At 45.0% G+C, this 19,207-nt stretch overlaps 1 protein-coding gene across 8 annotated transcripts in view; it reads right to left on the bottom strand.

Moving 5' to 3' along the window:
* Nucleotides 1-19,207, bottom strand: part of TBC1D1 (TBC1 domain family member 1) — a 248,435-nt gene that overhangs the window by 155,859 nt on the left and 73,369 nt on the right. For 3 of the 8 annotated variants that reach the window (XM_034958438.3, XM_055111267.2, XM_055111266.2), the window contains exon 1: nt 4,764-4,909. The exons of the other annotated variants lie outside the window; for them this stretch is intronic. In XM_034958438.3, coding sequence (XP_034814329.1) covers nt 4,764-4,793 — 30 coding nt within the window. In that variant the 5' untranslated portion in view covers nt 4,794-4,909. Of the gene's footprint in view, nt 1-4,763; nt 4,910-19,207 lie in introns of those variants that run through there. 8 annotated transcript variants of the gene reach the window in all.

Raw genomic sequence — 19,207 nt, 5'->3', positions numbered from 1 at the left:
AACCAAAACCACCTCCTAAGTGGTCCCTCTGCTTCCATCCGAAATATACATCAGCTGACATCACTCCTCTTTTCCACATCTTTAATGGCTTCTGACTACACTTAAAAGCAAATCCAAACCCCATTCTAAGCCTATGGAGCCATAAACAGCCTGGCCCACCTTACCCCTCCCCACTCAAAGCTCAGTGCTGTGCACCCAGCTGGATGTATTCCAGCCATACCTCCCTTCTCCCTGAGGCCTGCCTGGAGCATGTTTACTGCCCTCTCACCAGTCAGACGGAATGCCACCCCTGCACCACCCCAGCCCGGAGCCACTTACTTCTCTTCCTAGCACTGATCACCATCTGAAATAATCTTGTTCACCTATTTGCTTGCTGCTTTGCTATCTCTCCCATCTAGAATTCCATGAAAACAGGGGTCTGCCTGTCGGTTGCTAAATCCCCAGCTCCTCAAATAGTACCTATTATAGGTAGGTTATCCATAAATATCTGCACTGAACACATTTGTTAAATGACCTGTTGAATGAATGGTGGCTAGATAAACCAATGTTTTAAAAGTAATGCCCAAATACGGAAAACCTGGTTTTACATAAAATATTAATTAGCAATCAGTTACTTGCTTTACAAAAGGATTCTGTGGGCTGGATGCAATGGCTCACACCTGTAATCCCAACACTTTGGGAGGCGGAGGTGGGCAGATCACTTGAGGTCAGGAGTTCAAGACCGGCCTGGCCAACCTGGTGAAACCCTGTCTCTACTAAAAATACAAAAATTAGCTGGGCATGGTGGCGTATGCCTGTAGTCCCAGCTACTAGGGAGGCTGAGTTGGGAGGAGCACTTGAACCCAGGAGGCAGAGGTTGCAGTGAGCCGAGATCGTGCCACTGCACACCAGCCTGGGCGACAGAGTGAGACTCAGTGTCAAAAAAAAAGATTCCTTTTTTAATGCATCTTTAAATATTTAATTTACAAATCTCCAGGGTGCACACTTTTTAAAGGATAATCTATTGTGCAGAGTGAATTAACTCCTCCAGGACATAAACACTGCTTATATACAAAAAGTACCTAATAAACACTTGTTGAATGAGCACTGGAAAATACACAGTTAAATGCTTTAATTAATACATTAAATACACAGTTAAGTACTTTATTCATAAGGTAAATACTTAATACACACCATAAACTATATGAAACTATACTTGGATTTGAAACACAGCAAACTTGGCTATATTTAGTTCTCATTTTCCATTTTTTCTCATAAACTGACATATGTATATTTAAAATCTACCAACTTGAGATACCAGCAATAATCTTAGCTACAAACTTTATAAGCAGGTGCAAATCCAAATAAATTCTGGAAGTTACTTGGCAGTTCTGCTGCAGTTAGTTTTGACTAACAGATACATGGAGGCATAGAAACAGTAGATATACTCAAAACTGACAGGTTGTTGGGGACATCTGTGAGTTTACTATGAAAATCACAAAGCTTGAGAAGTTCAGTTTTACTTATAAACTGCGTAAAAAGTCAAGTGTCCCCACTGAAAGACTAATCAAGAAATCACACTGCTATAAAGCCCAGCCACGTTCTTGATGCAATGTACACCTGCCCTAATGTTCCAGATCATGTCCAATTTTTTTTTAAAAGTACATCTTATGTTTTTCTTTCTTCTTTAAACAGATAATCTCTTTAAAACAAAACTCTCCCGTTTTGGCTTTATTCCTACATCATGAAATTGCCCACTCTACACATTCAATATTCACACAATACTAATGCATCGCGCAAGAAAAACACATTCATGCTTGGCCGGGGGCGGTGGCTCACACCTGTAATCCCAGCACTTTGGGAGGCCGAGGCAGGTGGATCACCTGAGGTCGGGAGTTCAAGACCAGCCTGACCAACATGGAGAAACCCTGTCTCTATTTAAAAATACAAAATTAGCGGGGGTGGTGGCGCAAGCCTGTAATCCTAGCTACTCGGGAGGCTGAGGCAGGAGAATCGCTTGAACCCGGGAGCCAGAGGTTGCAGTGAGCCAAGATTGTGCCATTGCACTCCAGCCTGGACAACAAGAGCGAAGCTCTGTCTCAAAACAAAAAAAAAGAAAAACACATTCGTGCTCAGGTATCCACGTGACTCAACCGACACCCACCCCTTCTCCTTCCCTACCAGGTGTTCAGCTGCAGTTGCAAAGGTCAAAATGAAAAAGGAAAAGGAAAGTCAGCTGCGTAACTGGATGTGCAGGTGTTTGTGTGAGGCCTGTGCTCATGTGCAGCTGTGTGTTTCTGAAGGGGCATTCTGACGTCAAATATAACAACTTCAAGATTATTCACATTGTGTACATTATCTATGCCTTTTGTCTTTGTCTTTAGGATATTACCTAGTTTGTAATGTAAAGTGTGTTAATGACTTGCCTCTTCACCGTAAACCACATCAGTTCCATAGAACATCATTCTTACAATCTATAACTCCAAGAAATAAACTTCCAAAGACTAATTTCGTATTCTAAAATCTTTCACAGGATAACACGTTATCTATAAAAATCATTCAATTTCAGGATATAATTTGTAATGCATGCACCACCTACAGGAAATGAAATATAAAATAACCACATTTTAAAAATGTATGCTAAGAGGTATACATGAATTTGCTCCAAAAACATTTAATAGTTTTTCCGCTGTTGTCCTGTAATCGAAATAATAATTTTGAGGGCGGGTGTGGTGGCTCACATCTGTAACCCCAGCACTTTGGGAGGCCAAGGCGGGGGCATTACTTCAGCCCAGGAGTTCGAGACCTGCCTGGCCAATATGACAAAACCCCATCTCTACTGAAAATACAAAAATTAGCTGGGCGTGGTGGCGCACAGCTGTAATCCCAGCTACTGGGGAGGCTGAGACACAAGAATCGCTTGAACCTGGTAGGTGGGGGTTGCAGTGAACTGAGATCGCACCACTGCACTCCAGCCTAGGTGAGAAGAGTAAGACTCTGTCTCAAAAATAATAATTTTGAAATAACAAGATTCAGAATCCAAATTAAGCTACCAGCCTACATTTCCTCTATATAAACTTTTCCAACGTACTGACACTCGGAGAAGGCTAACAATCGTCCTAAAAGTCTGTGATGGTTTTTGAAATAAGGCTTTGTTGGGGGCGTTTTCACTGTTTCCTCTGTACCAAAGTAAACAAAAGTCCATCTCACTCCCACAATGAATAGCATCTTACTAAATATGTTCTGGAAAAGTAAAACTTAAAAAACAGTACTAGTAGTAAGTTTTTAAAAATTTACATTTACTTCTTATTGGTTTTGCAATAAAATGAGTCGCAATTTGTTTTTTTCTCTCTTTGGCCTTACAGTACAAAAGTATAACGATATAAAAGCAGACTCAAATCTTCAATCTAGGATGAGGAAGTAAAACATAATCAGACAACACACTGAATTACTTTTCAAACTTCAAAACAGTTTTTAAATTCACCGATACTTATAAAAACTAATTAGCTATCAGTTCAAACCAGAATGTGTAGGCATTACCAATTTTTCTTCGGTACGAAACCGCTTTTTAATGACTCAAAACGTTTTTGAAAGTCATCTCATTTTACCACCAGCTATGTTTCAGGAAGTGATTCTAATGGAATGTTATTTACCTAGTAAGAAAATCTACCTAAAAACTTTTGCCCATCTAAAAACTAGTGTTATCTAGTTTCTGTGTCTCCAATTTTGTATCACTTAAATCACAGGCAAAGCCATACCTGCTCACAAACAGGTATTCATAAAAATGTAATTAAATAAGACTATAAAAGCATTGCATGATAACTCAAGACATAACCACCACCTAATTAAATTATTAATTGGTAAAGGCTCACAGTATGGCTAACGAGTTGTGAGCTTATTACTCAACCAGCCATACACAGGAAACAAGCCCTGGGAAGGGGCCGGCCAAGGGACTGAGTGCATGGGGTGACAGCAAGATGCCCTAACGACCAGCGAGCCTTTCAAGGTGGCGAGGGTCGCATCCTTTAAAACACATTCAGACACCTGGCACTGCAGGAGTGGATAAAAAGAATGCTATTGATGCTATTACTGTGTTCTCGAACTGGTGGGAACTCGGGAAATCTACACTTATGCCTTCCTGTTAGCAACAGTGCAACTGGCCTGGATTTGCACCACCCAGTTATCTCGAAGGCGCTGATGTTCTGAAAATAAAACTTTGTGGGAATGGAAAGTTAAAAACTTCTATTTAAAACTCAGACCTCAGAACATGCCCTTTGAAACCAGAGGGTTAAAAACGAAAGACAGACGCCCCTTGTGGGCACCAGCCTCTGGGCATCCTCGGCGCCCTGTCCAGGCGGCCCAGCGCAAGCCGACTTCTGCGAGGGAGACACACGAGGGCGACACCCGCGAGGGAGACACGCGGGGTCGACTTCCGCGAGGTCCCGCGCCGGGGAGGCACCGAACGGCAGCTCCGCGGCGCGGGGAGCGACAGGGGCCGGAGGAGCCGCCTGCTGGGTTCGGGCTCCCGCAGGGGTCCCCGAGTACAGCCTCAGTCTCCCCAACTGTGAAATGGGCGCCGCTACCTCGCCCGTCCTCCCCACAGGGATCTGGGAGACTAATGAATGAGAAACGCGCGGCTAACGACCTGGTCGCGCCCGCCGCTCGCCCCCCGCCGCGCCTGGCCTCCAGCGGCCCGGCCCAGCCCCAGCCCGAAGGTTACAAATGTTCCAGCCCCGCGCCTGCCGCTCCGCTCCGGTAACGGGCGCCCGCCCGGCGCCGCCTACCTTGGCCACCCAGCTGAACAATGGTGACATCGCGGGCCGGGCAGCGGCTCTTCGCCCGCCGGCTCCCGCTCACTCCCGCCGCCGGCCCGTGGGCCCGCGGGCGGCCGGGGGCGGGCTTGGGGAGCGGCGGGGCCGGGGCATCGCTCTCCCCGGCGGCGGCGGCGGCGGCGGCGGCGGCGGCGGCGGGCTCCACCCAGTTCGTCACTGCCCCGAGAGGTCGCGCCCGCCGGGCGGCCAGGCAGAGAAAGGGAAGTGGGAGGGGAGAGCGCGGGGAGGGGGTGGGCGGGGGGAGGAGGGGAGAGGAGGGGAGGGCGCGCGGCCGACCCCGCCCACCCCCGCGCTCCGCTGCTGGCGGGAAGTTGGGACGTGCTGGGGTCGCCCCCTTCCGAGATGCCCAGGGCTGCGCAGGAAACCCTGGAGGCTGGGGACGCGCCTTTCCAGGCCTCTGGGGTCCGTTTCGCACAACTTTCAGAAATCTAAGAATTCCTCCCTCTCCGAGGTTCCACAAAAGCCCCAGAGTTGGAGCTAACACAAAGCCCGCCCAGCTTTCCAGGGGTGACCCCCACCCCCAGGGCTTTTCTTCCTAAGCGCTTTAGATTGCTGGTAACAAAAGACCAGTGTTCCCCAGCCCCTAATACCTTTATATAATCAAAGGTGGTTTTCTTGGAGTCAGGAAACTCGGCCATTGAGACCAAAAATGGGGCAGAGGAAAAAGAACCATTTAGCTCCTGCCTGCCAGGAGGCTTTAGCAACTTGAGAAATGTTGATTTCACCATAGTTTTCTTCTCTCCCAAGGCAAGATGATGAGACAAGGTGGTCAGTTTATGGCTACAAAGGTAAAGCTGAGTTTCAATCCCAGCCACTCCTGAGTTCCACGTTGAAAAAAAAAAAAAGTCCAAAGGTTTAATCGCTGATGTGTTATGCATGTGTCAGGTGGAACCACTCACTGAGTTCCTCAGGCCAAATGGCCAACCCAGCCCAAGAATTCTGCTTCTCTTTTCCTTCTACTAATTGTGCATTATCTTCTTGAAGGACCATTGGGACATTTTAATGTTGTTCCCTAAATATCTGGCATCTGAGTTTAGTGAGGGTATTAGCTACCTATTGCTGTATAAAAAGTTACCCTAAAACTGAGAAGCTTAAAACCACAAACAACTTCTGTGGGTCAGAAATCCAGGAGCATCTTAGCTGGATGGCTCTGGCTGAAAGTCGCCCTAAAATTTCAGCCAAGCTGTTAACTGAGGCTGCAGTCATCTCAAGACTGGCCTGGGACTGAAGGATCCACTTCCATGCTCATTCACATAGGTGTTGCCCGTATTTAGTTCCTCGCAGGCTGCTGGACTCAGGGCCTCTGTTTCTTGCTGTTTCTTTCCATAGCGCTGATCAGAAAATGGCAGTTTGTATCCCCCAGCACAAGTGATCCAAGAGAACGCACAAATCCAAAAACAGTGTTTTATAAATTAAGATGTGACATCCCAACACTTTTGCTCTATTACTGTTTGTGAAAAACCAAAGACATAAGTCTAGTCCACACTTAAGGGGAGGAGATAATATAAGGATATGAATATCAAAAGGAGAGGATCATGGGGGATTGTGGGCGGCAAGCCACCCAGCTGCCAAGGCAAGAGACCCAGGGCACGAGCTGTTCCAGTATAATAAAATATATAAAATAAGAATAGTTATACTAGATATAGATCTTAGATATGATTATATATGAATATCATTAATCATTAGTTTGTAGCAATTATTCTTTATTCCAATATTATAATAATCCTCGCTCTACAATCATAACCTAGGAAAAACCAGGCCATACAGAGATAGGAGCTGAGGGGACATAGTGAGAAGTGACCAGAAGACAAGAGTGCGAGCCTTCTGTTATGCCTGGACAGGGCCACCAGGAGGGCTCCTTGGTCTAGCGGTAACACCAGCATCTGGGAAGACGCCTGTTGCCAAGTGGACTGTGGTCTAGCGGTAGCGTTAGTGTCAACAAAAAACACCCGCTACTTAGCAGACCGGGAATGGGAGTCTCCCTTTCCCCGGGGGAGTTTAGAGAAGACTCTACTACTCCACCTCTTGTGGACGGCCTGACTGATGTCAGGCCTGCCCGCAGTTATCCGGAGGCCTAACCATCTCCCTGTGATGCTGTGCTTCAGTGGTCACACTCTTAGTCTGCCTTCACGTTCCATCCTGTACACCTGGCTCTGCCTTTTAGATAGTATAGCAAATTAGTGAAAGTACTAAAAGTCTCTGATAGCAGAAATAATGTTGTAAGCTGTCTCTCTCTTTCTCTTCTCTCTCTCTCTGCCTCGGCTGCCAGGCAGGGAAGGGCCCCCTGTCCAGTGGACACGTGACCCATGTGACCTTACCTATCATTGGAGATTGCTCACACTCCTTACCCTGCCCCTTTGTCTTATATCCAATAAATATCAGCACAGCCTGGCATTCGGGACCACTACTGGTCTCCACATCTTGGTGGTAGTGGTACCACAGGCCCAGCTGTCTTTTCTTTTATCTCTTTGTCTTATGTCTTTATTTCTACACTCTCTCGTCTCTGCACACGGGGAAAAAACCCACCAACCCTGTGGGGCTAGACCCTACAGGGGATGATAGGGTTTCATCTTTTTTCCACCCTTGTGGTTTTATCTGGTGCATAGGAATAGATAAAACCGTAAAGGCATAGAGAGGCTGGGCGTGGTGGCTCATGCCTGTAATCCCAGCACTTTGGGAGGCCAAGGCAGGTAGATCACCTGGGGTCAGGAGTTCAAGACCACCCTGGCCACCATGGCGAAACCTCGTCTCTACTAAAAATACAAAAAATTAGCCAGGCGTGATGGCATGCGCCTGTAATCCCAGCTACTCAGGAGGCTGAGACAGGAGAATCACTGGAACCCAGGAGGCCTAGGTTGCAGTGAGCTGAGATCATGCCACTGCACTCCAGCCTGGGGGACAGAGTGAGACTCTGTCTCAAAAAAAACAGCATGGAGAAAGTCAAGAGTAATATCAGGCCATGCACGGTGGCTCATGCCTGTAATCCCAGCACTTTGGGATGCCAAGATGGGAGGATCACTTGAGCTCAGGAGTTCGAGACCAGCCTGGGCAACACGGGGAGACCCCATGTCTACATAAAGGAAAAATAAAAATAAATTAGCTGGACATAGTGGCACACACCTGTAGTCTTAGCTACTCAGGAGGCTGAGGTGGGAAGATCATTTGAGCCCTAGATGTCGAAACTGCAGTGAGTTGAGATTCAGCCACTGCACTCCAGCCTGGGTGACAGCACAAGACCCTGTCTCAAAAAAAAAGTGACATCATTCCAACAGAGGCCACCCTTGAAAAGGGCCTTAGACGCATCCTAGGGAAGTACTATTCTCTCACTTTTAAGCAGTGATATTCCCTGCTTAATGAAGGTGGAAAAGGGAGTGCATTTGCAGCCATTTAGCCAAATCTTTCCCTGTTACCACATCACTTTCCCAAACACTTAGAAGAGATGGAGGCTGACAGTTCCATTAGAGCGAGAATGCTTGTAGACTCTACAACCTTACTATTCAAGGTGTGGTCCACAGACCAGCAGCCTCAGCAGCAACTGGCTGTTTGTTAGAAATGCAGAATCTCAGGCCCTGCCCTAATCTAGACCTACTGCATCATAACCTTCATTTTACCAAAATTCCAGGTGACTGGTATACTCATTAAAGTTTGAGAAGCACTAGTAGATGAGATTCATTAACATTGGTCTTAAAACGTTAATGATTAAAAGATACTGACCAATAGGCCCTGGAGAAAGCAGCCAAAACTGTCCTGTGTTCTTGGGCTGGTATGAACCAGTTCAGCTAGAGAGCGACCTAGAGAGTTATCAGGCAACAACATAGTTTTGATGTGAGTGGATGGTCAGCTGAGGACCAGACTGGACAAGCTGAACCCAGGACAAATGTCATCATACTCCATCACTCCAACTCCTACACGAAACTCTCCAAAAATGCCCAGAACTTAGAAGCAATTCTGGGGAAAGGATGAGGAGAACCCAGAATTGACTAAGGAAATCTGAAGTACCTATGACTAAGATAAATTTTCCACCACAGAAAATAGGGATGCCAAAAAGTGGAAAGTACATTAGGTTTAGGGGAATAAAAACTGCATTTCTTGCAAAAAAACAGGCCAAATCCTCAATGTAACAGTTAACAGCGGGAACGTATGCAGGCAGGTGAAATAAGGACATGAAGGCTTCATTGTTTAAACCTGGATCCAATTCTCAGTATATACACATCCAGGGTAGAGGCTCCTGCAGTCTGGGTTAGAATTTGTCTAAGGTTTGTGTTATCTTTTAGGCACACAGGGGTCTTTCTCTGATCCAAGTCTTCCTTCCTAATCCAGGAGTAGGCAGAATCACTAATCTCATGGGAAAGTAAGAGGAGCCTTTGAATTGGGTAGATTTGATAGCAATGTGTGGTGCTCTAACACCAAATATTTTAAGAAATATACGTGACAGCTCTTATTTTAATTCACTACCAGCATGTAGCTTGCCAGTCACACTGCACAAAGACATTTTCTGTTATAATCTGGAATTCCATCAAAGGGAAACTTAACATCAGAAAATCTAATCCTATACTCAAATACACTATTTTCTTTTTTTTTTTTTTTTTTGGAGATGGAGTTTCGCTCTTGTTGCCCAGGCTGGAGTGCAGTGATGCGATCTCAGCTCACTGCAACCTCCGCCTCCCAGGTTCAAACAATTCTCCTGCCTCAGCCTCCTGAGTAGCTGGGATTACAGGCATGCACCACCACGCACGGCTAATTTTGTATTTTTAGTAGAGACGGGGTTTCTCCATGTTGAGGCTGGTCTCGAACTCCTGACCTCAGGTGACCCGCCCGCCTCGGCTTCCCAAAGTGCTGGGATTACAGGCATGAGCCACTGTGCCTGGCCTATTCAAATACACTATTTTCTGTAAAATACTACTCTCCCACCCATCTGAAAAATATATCCTTCCCACAAGGAACTGCATATGCTACCATGAAAGGATTGTACGTATACTGGGCATCAGTAATCTTTTTTTTTTTTTTTTTTTGAAACGGCGTTTCCCTTTTGTTGCCCAGGCTGGAGTGCAATGGCACAATCTCAGCTAACCACAACCTCCGCCTCTTGGGTTCAAGTGATTCTCATGCCTCAGCCTCCTGAGTAGTTGAGATTATAGGCATGCACTGTCACACCTGGCTAATTTTGTATTTTTAGTAGAGACAGGGCTTCTCCATGTTGGTCAGGCTACTCTCAAACTCCCTACCTCAGGTGATCCACCCGCCTCAGCCTCCCAAAGTGCTGAGATGACAGGCATGAACCACCGCACCCAGCCAGGCATCAGTAATTTTTAACATCTCCAAGGTGTTTCTCTCATGCAGTCAGAATTGAGAACCTCTGCAGACAGAATAGTCATTGCTCAAAGACACTGATAGTTTCCAGCCCTGATTGTCTATCAGAGTCACCTGTAATGGGAAGGTGGCCAAGTGAGAGAGAGAGTAGAGGGTCTCAGATGATTGGGCTGTTTTGGAGCAAAGGTCAAATTCTCAGAGACCTCAAAGGGCAAGCAGGTCATATAAATGTGTGAAGAGGGCAAGGTGTGAGAGGATAAAGAATGAAGGAACTACAGCATCTTAGAGAATGCATTCTCAATTATTAAAACACTCCACCTAGCCAAGTCAAATGTGTCAGCCCACTGAATTCAGCCAGAGAGGTCATTATTGGTGTTGACCCATAATGTTGACTCTGGGTTTACTTAAAGCTTAGAAATATATTCTAGCAAGTGATTCTGATTATCAGCCAGGATCAAGAACCACTCTTACAGTTTTAGATCCTTTACTTTAAAATATATATATATAGTTGCTCTGTGGAAAGCAATAGGCTATCCAAATAGGACTGCAGAGATCTAAACATGACAGTATCTGATATGGTTTGGCTGTGTCCCCACCCAAATCTCATCTTGAATTGTAGCTCCCATAATTCCCATGAGTTGTGGGAGGGACACAGTGGGAGATAACTGAATCATGGGGGTGATTTCCCTCATCCTGTTCTCATGGTAGTGAATGAGTCTCATGAGATCTGATGGTTTTATAAGGCAAAACCCTTTTTGTTCGGCTCTCAATTCTTCTCCTGTCTGTTGCCGTGTAAGATGTGACTTGCTCCTTCTTGCCTTCCACCATGATTTTGAGGCCTCCCCAGCCACGTGGAATTGTGAGTCAATAAACCGCTTTCCTTTATAATTACCCAGTCTTAGGTATGTCTTTATTAACAGCGTAAGAATAGACTAATACAGTATCCCTACAGAAATCTCAAATTGTTGTCTAAGTAACTTTAAAAGGATGCTTTAATGTCTCACCATCTCAGCACTCCTGAGACATTAACGGAGGACTTGAAAGGCAGGGGGGCCAGTCTGGGAACTGGAAGAGTTGCTTCCCTACTAAGCCTGACCATATCCCCACCAAAACAAACCCTGACACTCCTGCCCCAGCTCTTCTGCCAATTTCTTCTTTTGAGGAGGAACAAGAAGCAAGGGTGGCAAAACCTCCTGTAAGTTTAGGAGGTGATGCCAGGCAGGCTGCCCTTTGGTTGGGGGGGGGGCAGTGAGGCAGGGACACATGCAAAAGAATGACCTCACTCTGCCAGCTTGCTCCTCCCCCACCCTAAGACCTGGTTAAAAATAGAGCCATTGTAATACAAACTCTACAAGGAAGTTCAACTGGGTTTCAAGTGAATCAGAACCACTTGGCAATGGATCAGGAATTCAGTTCACAAATATGAACATTCATTAGCACCTATTTTGGAAAGCCACAGAAGTCCTTGCAGGAAATAGCAAAATGGAGTCAGACCAGAATCCTGCCCTCAAGGGGCATAGAGGGTAGCAGGGAAGCTCAGGCAGGGAAAAGAGTGACAAAAGCCTGAAGTTATTTTCCCTCAAAGTCCAGGTGAAGCTTTGATGAGTTCCCAGAGGAAGGAAAATAACTTCAGGCAGCAAAGGAAAACCCAGCTTCCTGGCTGGTTTCAGGCCATTTACAGAAGGTGGAGAGGGAATGGGCTTTCCAGGAAGAAGGATCCGCATGGAGAAAGGCTTAGAAGATTAACGTTCTCTGGAAATCAGGCCTTGCATAGGAGGAGATAGGACAGAAATCAGAGCTTCATAGTGGAGAGGGAATGTTAGTGTAAGTTTGATGATATGCAATCATCTCTTACAAACAGAAAAATTTGTTTCCAAAGAAACCCATATTTGCCAAGGATAATACCAAATCCTGAAAATCTAATACTAAAAATCCCTCTGCATAAATTGAAAACATATATGCCCATGTAAAAATGTGTCCATGAATGTGCACAGCAGCACAACTCCCAAGAGTGGAAACAACCCAGCTGCCCTTCAACTGATGAATGGATCAACAAGATATGGTATATCCACACAATGGAATATTATTTGGCTATAAAAAGTAATGAAGTACTGACACATGCCACAGCACTGATGGACCTTGAAAGCACTATGCCAATTGAAATAAGCCAGTTACAAAAGACTGCATACTGTATGATTCTATTTATATGAAATATCCAGAATAGGCAAATCCATAGAGACAGAAAATAGACTAGTAGTTACCGGGGGCTGGAGAGAGGAGAAAATAGGGAGAGACTGCTAATGGGTGCAGGGTTTCTTTTTGCAGTGATGACAATGTTTTGGAATTAGATGGTGATGATGGTTACATTAATATACTAAATACCAAAATTTGTGGATTTACTAAATACCAAAATGTTATAGAATGTAAATTACATCTTGATTTTGGTAAATCCCGCTGTGTGATGATGATTGAATGACTTTAGGTAAGTTAAGTCACTGGGCCTTTGTAATAATGGATCCCACACTTAAAAGGGCTAGTTTTGGCTGGGTGTGGTGACTCATGCCTGTAATCCCAGCACTTTTTGGGAGGCTGAGGCAGTGGATCACCCGAGGTCAAGAGTTCAAGGCCGGCCTGGCCAACGTGGTGAAACCCCATCTCCACCAAAAATACAAAAATTAGCCAGGCATGGTGGTAGTGGATGCCTGTAATCTCAGCTACTCCAGAGGCTGAGGCAGGAAAATCACTTGAACCCAGGAGGCAGAGGTTGCCGTGAGCCGAGATTGTGCCATTGCACTCCAGACTGGGCGACAAGAGCGAAACTCTGTCTCAAACAAACAAACAAAAACACAGATAAAGCACTGGCCTATAGTAGATGCACAGTAAATTTTGGCTGTAGATGTAGTGGTGGTAGTAATAGTATTAGTAGTAGCGACAATGATTGATATTGGAATTATAGTGGGAATGATATGTCTTAAGTGTAGAAGTAAAACAAATGATGGGCTGGAGGCCTCAAGCTCAGAGCTGGGTTTATAGACACACAAAATAGGACAGGACACACAGTTAAGATCAGAGAAGGGATTGTGTGTGAGCCAAAATTCACTCCAGCATGGTGGGCCTGCAGGATGTGTCTCGATATTTTCCTCTCCCTTTTTATGAGTTGCTGTGTCTAACAGCAAGACTGTGCTCCAATTGTTACTTTAACTCCATAAGCCAAGCCACAAATCGTCCAAGTGTCTCTGGTACATTCCTATCATACTAGCTGGGCAGAGACTTGGTACACACAAGCATCACTTGCCCGCCACACTTTCAACAGTTTAGAAATTCGTCCCCAGGCTTGGGTCCTGCTCACTCACACATGGAACTCACACTCGCTCTCCCAACCCCACACCTCCAATCCCTCCTTGCCTGTCTACATGGCTCACTTTCTCTCAAGGACACACCCACACTCACATTTTAAATCATGCCAGATTCAAGATGAATCTTCAGGTGACAAGACAGAGTATTTGAAGACCGTCTTCAGAGCAAACGGTGCTCAATAAATTGGTTCATGAAGGAAAGAAAATGTAGAGGAGAAGTAGAAGAACAAATTAGGTGAGGACTTATTGAGGAGTACCTTATAAATTCAGGTGGGTACCTCAAGAACATTCTACCTTGATATATCCATGTCAACATTTAAATCAAGCTCTCTAATTTTATGTTTTGATTTTCTGCATTACATTGTAGTTTCTTGTTAGCCAGAATAACAGCAAGCCGACTTCATGAGAACATTTTTAGCGGCCCCAGCCACCTTCATTAAATGTATCCAAAAGCCTTGCAAAATTAATAGCTGGCTGCAGTCCCACCAGAAATACTAAGAAGACTGCAGGGTAAAAGGGAACCCCTGAACTTGCAACTCCAGAGGAGACAAGAAGATAGTAACAAAGCCCTTTGAGAGTAAAGTTCATACCAGCTTGGGGATGCCTTTTTTTCTCCTTGTAAGTAACAGTTGCTGAAACAGAAATTTACTTATGACATAGGTCTATCTCTTCATTAACAATCAATTCATTAAAATGCTGTGATATTTCAAAACCAGCTAAATTATTACATTTTGCTATTTAAACATCTGTTCTCAGTATGTTGTTCAATACGAACAGCAATCATGTTTACTTTTTAGCTTGTAAGACATTCCAAAAATAGAATCGGTGTTTTTCTATTTTTAGCTCAGTCTATAAAGTTTAAGCAAATAATCTTCTTTTCAAAACACTGTACGCTTGTTTCAAATTCATGGAAAAACCCAGCAGTCATGAGCTCATAAAAGAAAACACTGTAAAAATTTAGAGTCAAGATTTTGACACCCACACCCCACCCTGTAACTCAACATAGACTCTTAGCTTTAAACTCAGACATTTTGCTATAATTCATAGTGGAAACATTAGAAGCATCACTCGACAGAGCACTAATTTTATCAAGAAATAACTTTTTTTTCTAAACTGAAAGTTATATTTCTCCTTCAAAAATAAGACTGAAAAGAATCAACTCCTATTTCCTGATTAAATCTATTAGTGAATAAAAATCTGACCCAAACTTCCTCTTTCCACTTCTTCTATAGTAAATCAAAATTTTCTGTTTTTTATAAGGTGGTTTAGTTTACCTTCATTTAGGATAATTTCCCACTTCTAAAATAATTTCTCTTTTTTATCTTTTTTTTTTTTTTTGAGACAGAGTCTCACTCTGTCACCCAGGCTGGAGTGCAATGGCGCAGTCTCGGCTCACTGCAACCTCCGCCTCCCAGGCTCAAGCGAGCGATTCTCCTGCCTCAGCCTCCCAAGTAACTAGGATTACAGGCACACGCCACTGCGCCCAGCTAATTTTTGTATTTTTAGTAGAGACGGGGTTTCACCATGTTGCCCAGGCTGGTCTTGAACTCCTGACCCCAGGTGATCCACCCGCCTCGGTCTCCCAAAGTGCAGGGATTACAGATGTGAGCCACTGTGCCCGGCCCTCTTTTTTATCTTAATAAAATTCCTTTAAAATTGCCAAGTTTTAAACACAAATGAAGCTCTTTGTGAATGTCCTCACTCTTTTCAAAGCCTAAATTTATGTGCTTCAGCACTGAATTTTGGATTCGAATTGCACAGCAAGCACCTGGGAAAAAAAATGGTGCCACAAACCTCTGCAGAAATGCACAAAACAATTTGAATTTTTTCCTTTGTTGTAGCTTAAGATTCCTACAAAAAGTCCACCAGGCCACAGGTACTTGCATCTCAACAAGAAGAATGTGCCTGGTAAAACTCAGTGTAATCTTCAGGTGCACTGAGCAAGCTCATCTTCCAGAATATAAGACTCAAGTGCCAAATTCCTGGGCAAATGCCCCTCTGAAAACCTTTAGATAAAAGGTGTCTCCAGGGCAGGGAACATCACACACCGGGGCCTGTTGGGGGGTAGGGGGCTGGAGGAGGGATAGCATTAGGAGAAATAGCTAATGTAAATGATGAGTTGATGGGTGCAGCAAACCCTATGTATCAAACCTGCACGTTTCGTACATGTATCCTAGAACTTAAAGTATAATAATAATTAAAAAAAGATAAAAGGTGTCTGTATACTTAGCAAAGGAACTCATAGATTATAAAATAAACCACCATCTGCATCTTAGTCTCTATGCATAGCTAGAGAAGGTACATAATTGAAAATGTCCATTGGCCTTGATAGGAGATGTAAGGGCTGAGAAAATATAAGAAGGAAATAGTTTAGCTTCTTTTCCATTTGTGTGGAGATCCCACTCAGTTTTTTAAACGCTTCTAAGTAGTGATGTCTGAGTCATTGCTCTTCTAACCTGGAATTTTTCAAACAGGACAGAAATTTTGCTCTGGGTGAGGTGAAGATAAATTCAGCTTTCAGATGAGGGTCAGGAGTCATCTAAAGTGGGTCAATCAATTTGCACATGGACTTGTGGAGTCTTTCTCTGTGTGAGGCAGCCCAGGCTGTCCAGGTGCTTGCTGCTAGCCTCTACCTGCTGGCAACCAGCTATGTGACCTCAGACAGTTCATGTCACATTCTCTGAACCTGTTTCCACCTTGTAAATTGGGGGTATTAGGCCCACAATCTCCAAGGTCCCTTCCAAGCTTCCTTCAGGCATGTTGTGAAATATACGCTAAATTAAATGCCCATGGCCAGGGACAATGGCTTACACCTGTAATCCCAGCACTTTCAGAGGGTGAAGTAGGTGAATCACTTGAGGTCAGGAGTTCAAGACCAGCCTGGCCAACATGGTGAAAGCCCATCTCTACTAAAAATACAAAAATTAGCTGGGCATGGTGGCACCTGTAATACCAGCTACTTGGGAGGCTGAGGCAGGAGAATCGCTTGAATCTGGGAGGTGGAGGTTGTAGTGAGCTGAAATTGTGCCACTGTACTCCAGCCTTGGTGACAGAGTGAGACTCCATCTCAGATAAATAAATAAAATAAATAAATAAATAAATAAATAAATAAATAAATGTCCATGACAGGTTTGCACCTGGCAGCCTTTGCTCAGGGTCAAGGTAGAACTAAACATATCTGCTCACCGATCTCTAGGTCATAATATCACAAGAGCCCCGATGCTCCTGGAACTTTTCCAGATATCTAGAGTTCTTGTTCTCAGAGACAACACAAGCATAAAAAAGAATGCCAACTCAGTGCAGGGATCACCTCCCTCCACTTCAAGGTACCCCTGCTCCAAGATCAAGGGTCAGGAAGGATGAAAACAATATCCGCTGAGTACTTACTGCATGCCAGATGTTTTCATATATTATCTATCTCACAACCCTAGATGGTAAGAGTAATCGTAATAGTAATAGAACATAATGTGTATTGAGTGCTTCCTATTTGCCAGACACTGCTAAAACCAGCAAACCTTCAGGCAGCAGCCACCATGCACCAGGCATGGTTCAAAGCATTTACAGCGCATGAGGTCAAGAGTATGAGTACCTATTTTTGGATGGGGAAACTGAAGCACTCAGGTGGGAAAGGAGAAAACCAGAATCAGGCCCAGGCACTCTGCCAACTTAACCACTTTACTTCACAGCCCCTAATTATGTTAAAACCCTGCTGCAAGGTATTACTTATTCTGTTTTGCAGATGAGGAAACTGAGGTTCAGGAAAGTAAAATAATTCACCAAAGGCCTCACCTAGGCACAGTGGAGCAGTGTCTGCGTAGACCACCTGTCAGCATCCCTCCAAGCAGGTCCTAACTGCTACAAACACAGGGCTTCATGCTCTAAGATTTCAGGGAGCTGGCATGGCCAAGAGAGGTTCTCTAGACAGACACCATGCTCTGGCAGCTTCCTGCCAATAGCAGGCTCTGTCAGGGAAGGAGCTTGGCCTTTTTCATGAGGCTGGGGACAGAGCTGATGCTAGCTAGATGAGATACAAATAGACATGAAATGGCAGCAGATTCTAAAGAACAAATGAACGAATGAGGTAGGAAGGAAGGAAGAGAGAAAGGAAGCAAATTCTTGTTGGGTCTGAGGCAGCAGGGCCCTTCTCAAGGGTTCAGCCAGGCCGGGGGCTAATAAGAAAGTGAGACCTGCAGTAGGCTGCCCCTTGTCCCCATCCAGGCTACGCTGGGACCAACAGGCCAAACTCCATCTGAACCCAGGACAAAGCAGGAGCTGCGCTGCCGGATCTGGGGAAGGCAGGCACATTGGTCCTTTCTGTGAAAAACTGGTCAGGCTAGTGGACAGGAAAACCCTGACCTCTCAGTGCCTAGGAAAATCAGTGGCAGGGGGCTTGGTCCTCGCCACAGCCTAATGGGAACCTGAGTGTCCCGTTGGATCCTGAGTCTCGAGTTGGATGTGTCAGTGGATCTAGCACAAGGTTTAGAATCACCTTACATGAAGTACAGCGCCCCAACCCTCCTTTCCAACTGTGAGACTGTGGTGCATGCACTGAAGCCTAGGGGACTCCAAGAAAGGGGCACACGGCCTCTCTGTGCCAACAAATGCTGCTTTAACTAATTTCATCAAGTGGTAATTTCGCATATCCAACCCTGGCCCATGTGTGTGCAGAGCACTGAACTTAAGCCATTGCAGTCACCATTGCAGTAATTCATTCAGCCACTCAATATCTATTGCATTCCAGTCCTCAGGGATGCTATAGTAAGCAAGCCACCTGCCCCTGCAGGAACGTCTTATGGTCCAGCAGGCCCATACAGCAAGGAAACAGGAAATGGCACAACTGGGTGACAAATGCAGTGAGAAGGAAAAGAGACGGTGCTATGAAAGCTTACAGAGAGGGCCCCTAACCAACATCAGGGACCCTGTAGTCACCCTGGTGTTTTAAGCAGGCACCAAATGCCAAGTACAAATGAGCCATTGGGGGGAAAAAGAGCAGGGATATCATTCCTAATCTACAAGGGAGTAGAGTCCGATATTGGATTTTTTTATTACAGTATTCTTGTTTCTTAGGATCTTAAAAATTATTAAATGTTTTTAAAACATTTAAATAGCATAATATAAGAGACACCCATGTAATTACTACCCAGTCTTAGCAGTTTCAGATATTTTGTACGTAAGTACATAAATGGGTATTTTTTTGACACGGAATCTCACTGTGTCACCCAAGCTGGAGTGCAGTGGCGTGATCTCGGCTCACTGCAACCTTCACCTCCTGGGCTGAAGCGATTCTCGTGCCTCAGCCTCCTCAGTGAGTAGCTGGGGTTACAGGCATGTGCCACCATGCCCGGCTAATTTTTGTATTTTTAGTAGAGATGGGGTTTTACCATGTTGGCCAGGCTGGTTTCGAACTCCTGGCCTCAAGTGGTCTGCCCACCTGGACCTCCCCCCTCCCTCACCCCCCACCTCAACTCTTTCTTGCTCTTGCTCTGCCATGTGAGAGGCCTGCTCCCCCCTTGGCCTTCCGCCATGACTGGAAGCTTTGTGAGGCCTCCCCAGAAGCTGAGCAGATGCCACTGCCATGCCTCCTGTACAGCCTGCAGAACTGTGAGCCAATTAAACCTCTTTTCTTTATAAATTACCCAGTCTCAGGTATTTCTTTATAGCGATGCAAGAAGGGCCTAATACTGTACTTTTTGTGAGTCAGTTTAAAAATGAGTGTAAGCTAATAAGTAA

The sequence above is a fragment of the Pan paniscus genome, chromosome 3 (genome assembly GCF_029289425.2).
Source record: "Pan paniscus chromosome 3, NHGRI_mPanPan1-v2.0_pri, whole genome shotgun sequence".
NCBI classification, from domain to species: domain Eukaryota; kingdom Metazoa; phylum Chordata; class Mammalia; order Primates; family Hominidae; genus Pan; species Pan paniscus.
This window is presented reverse-complemented; position numbering and strand designations above follow the sequence as displayed.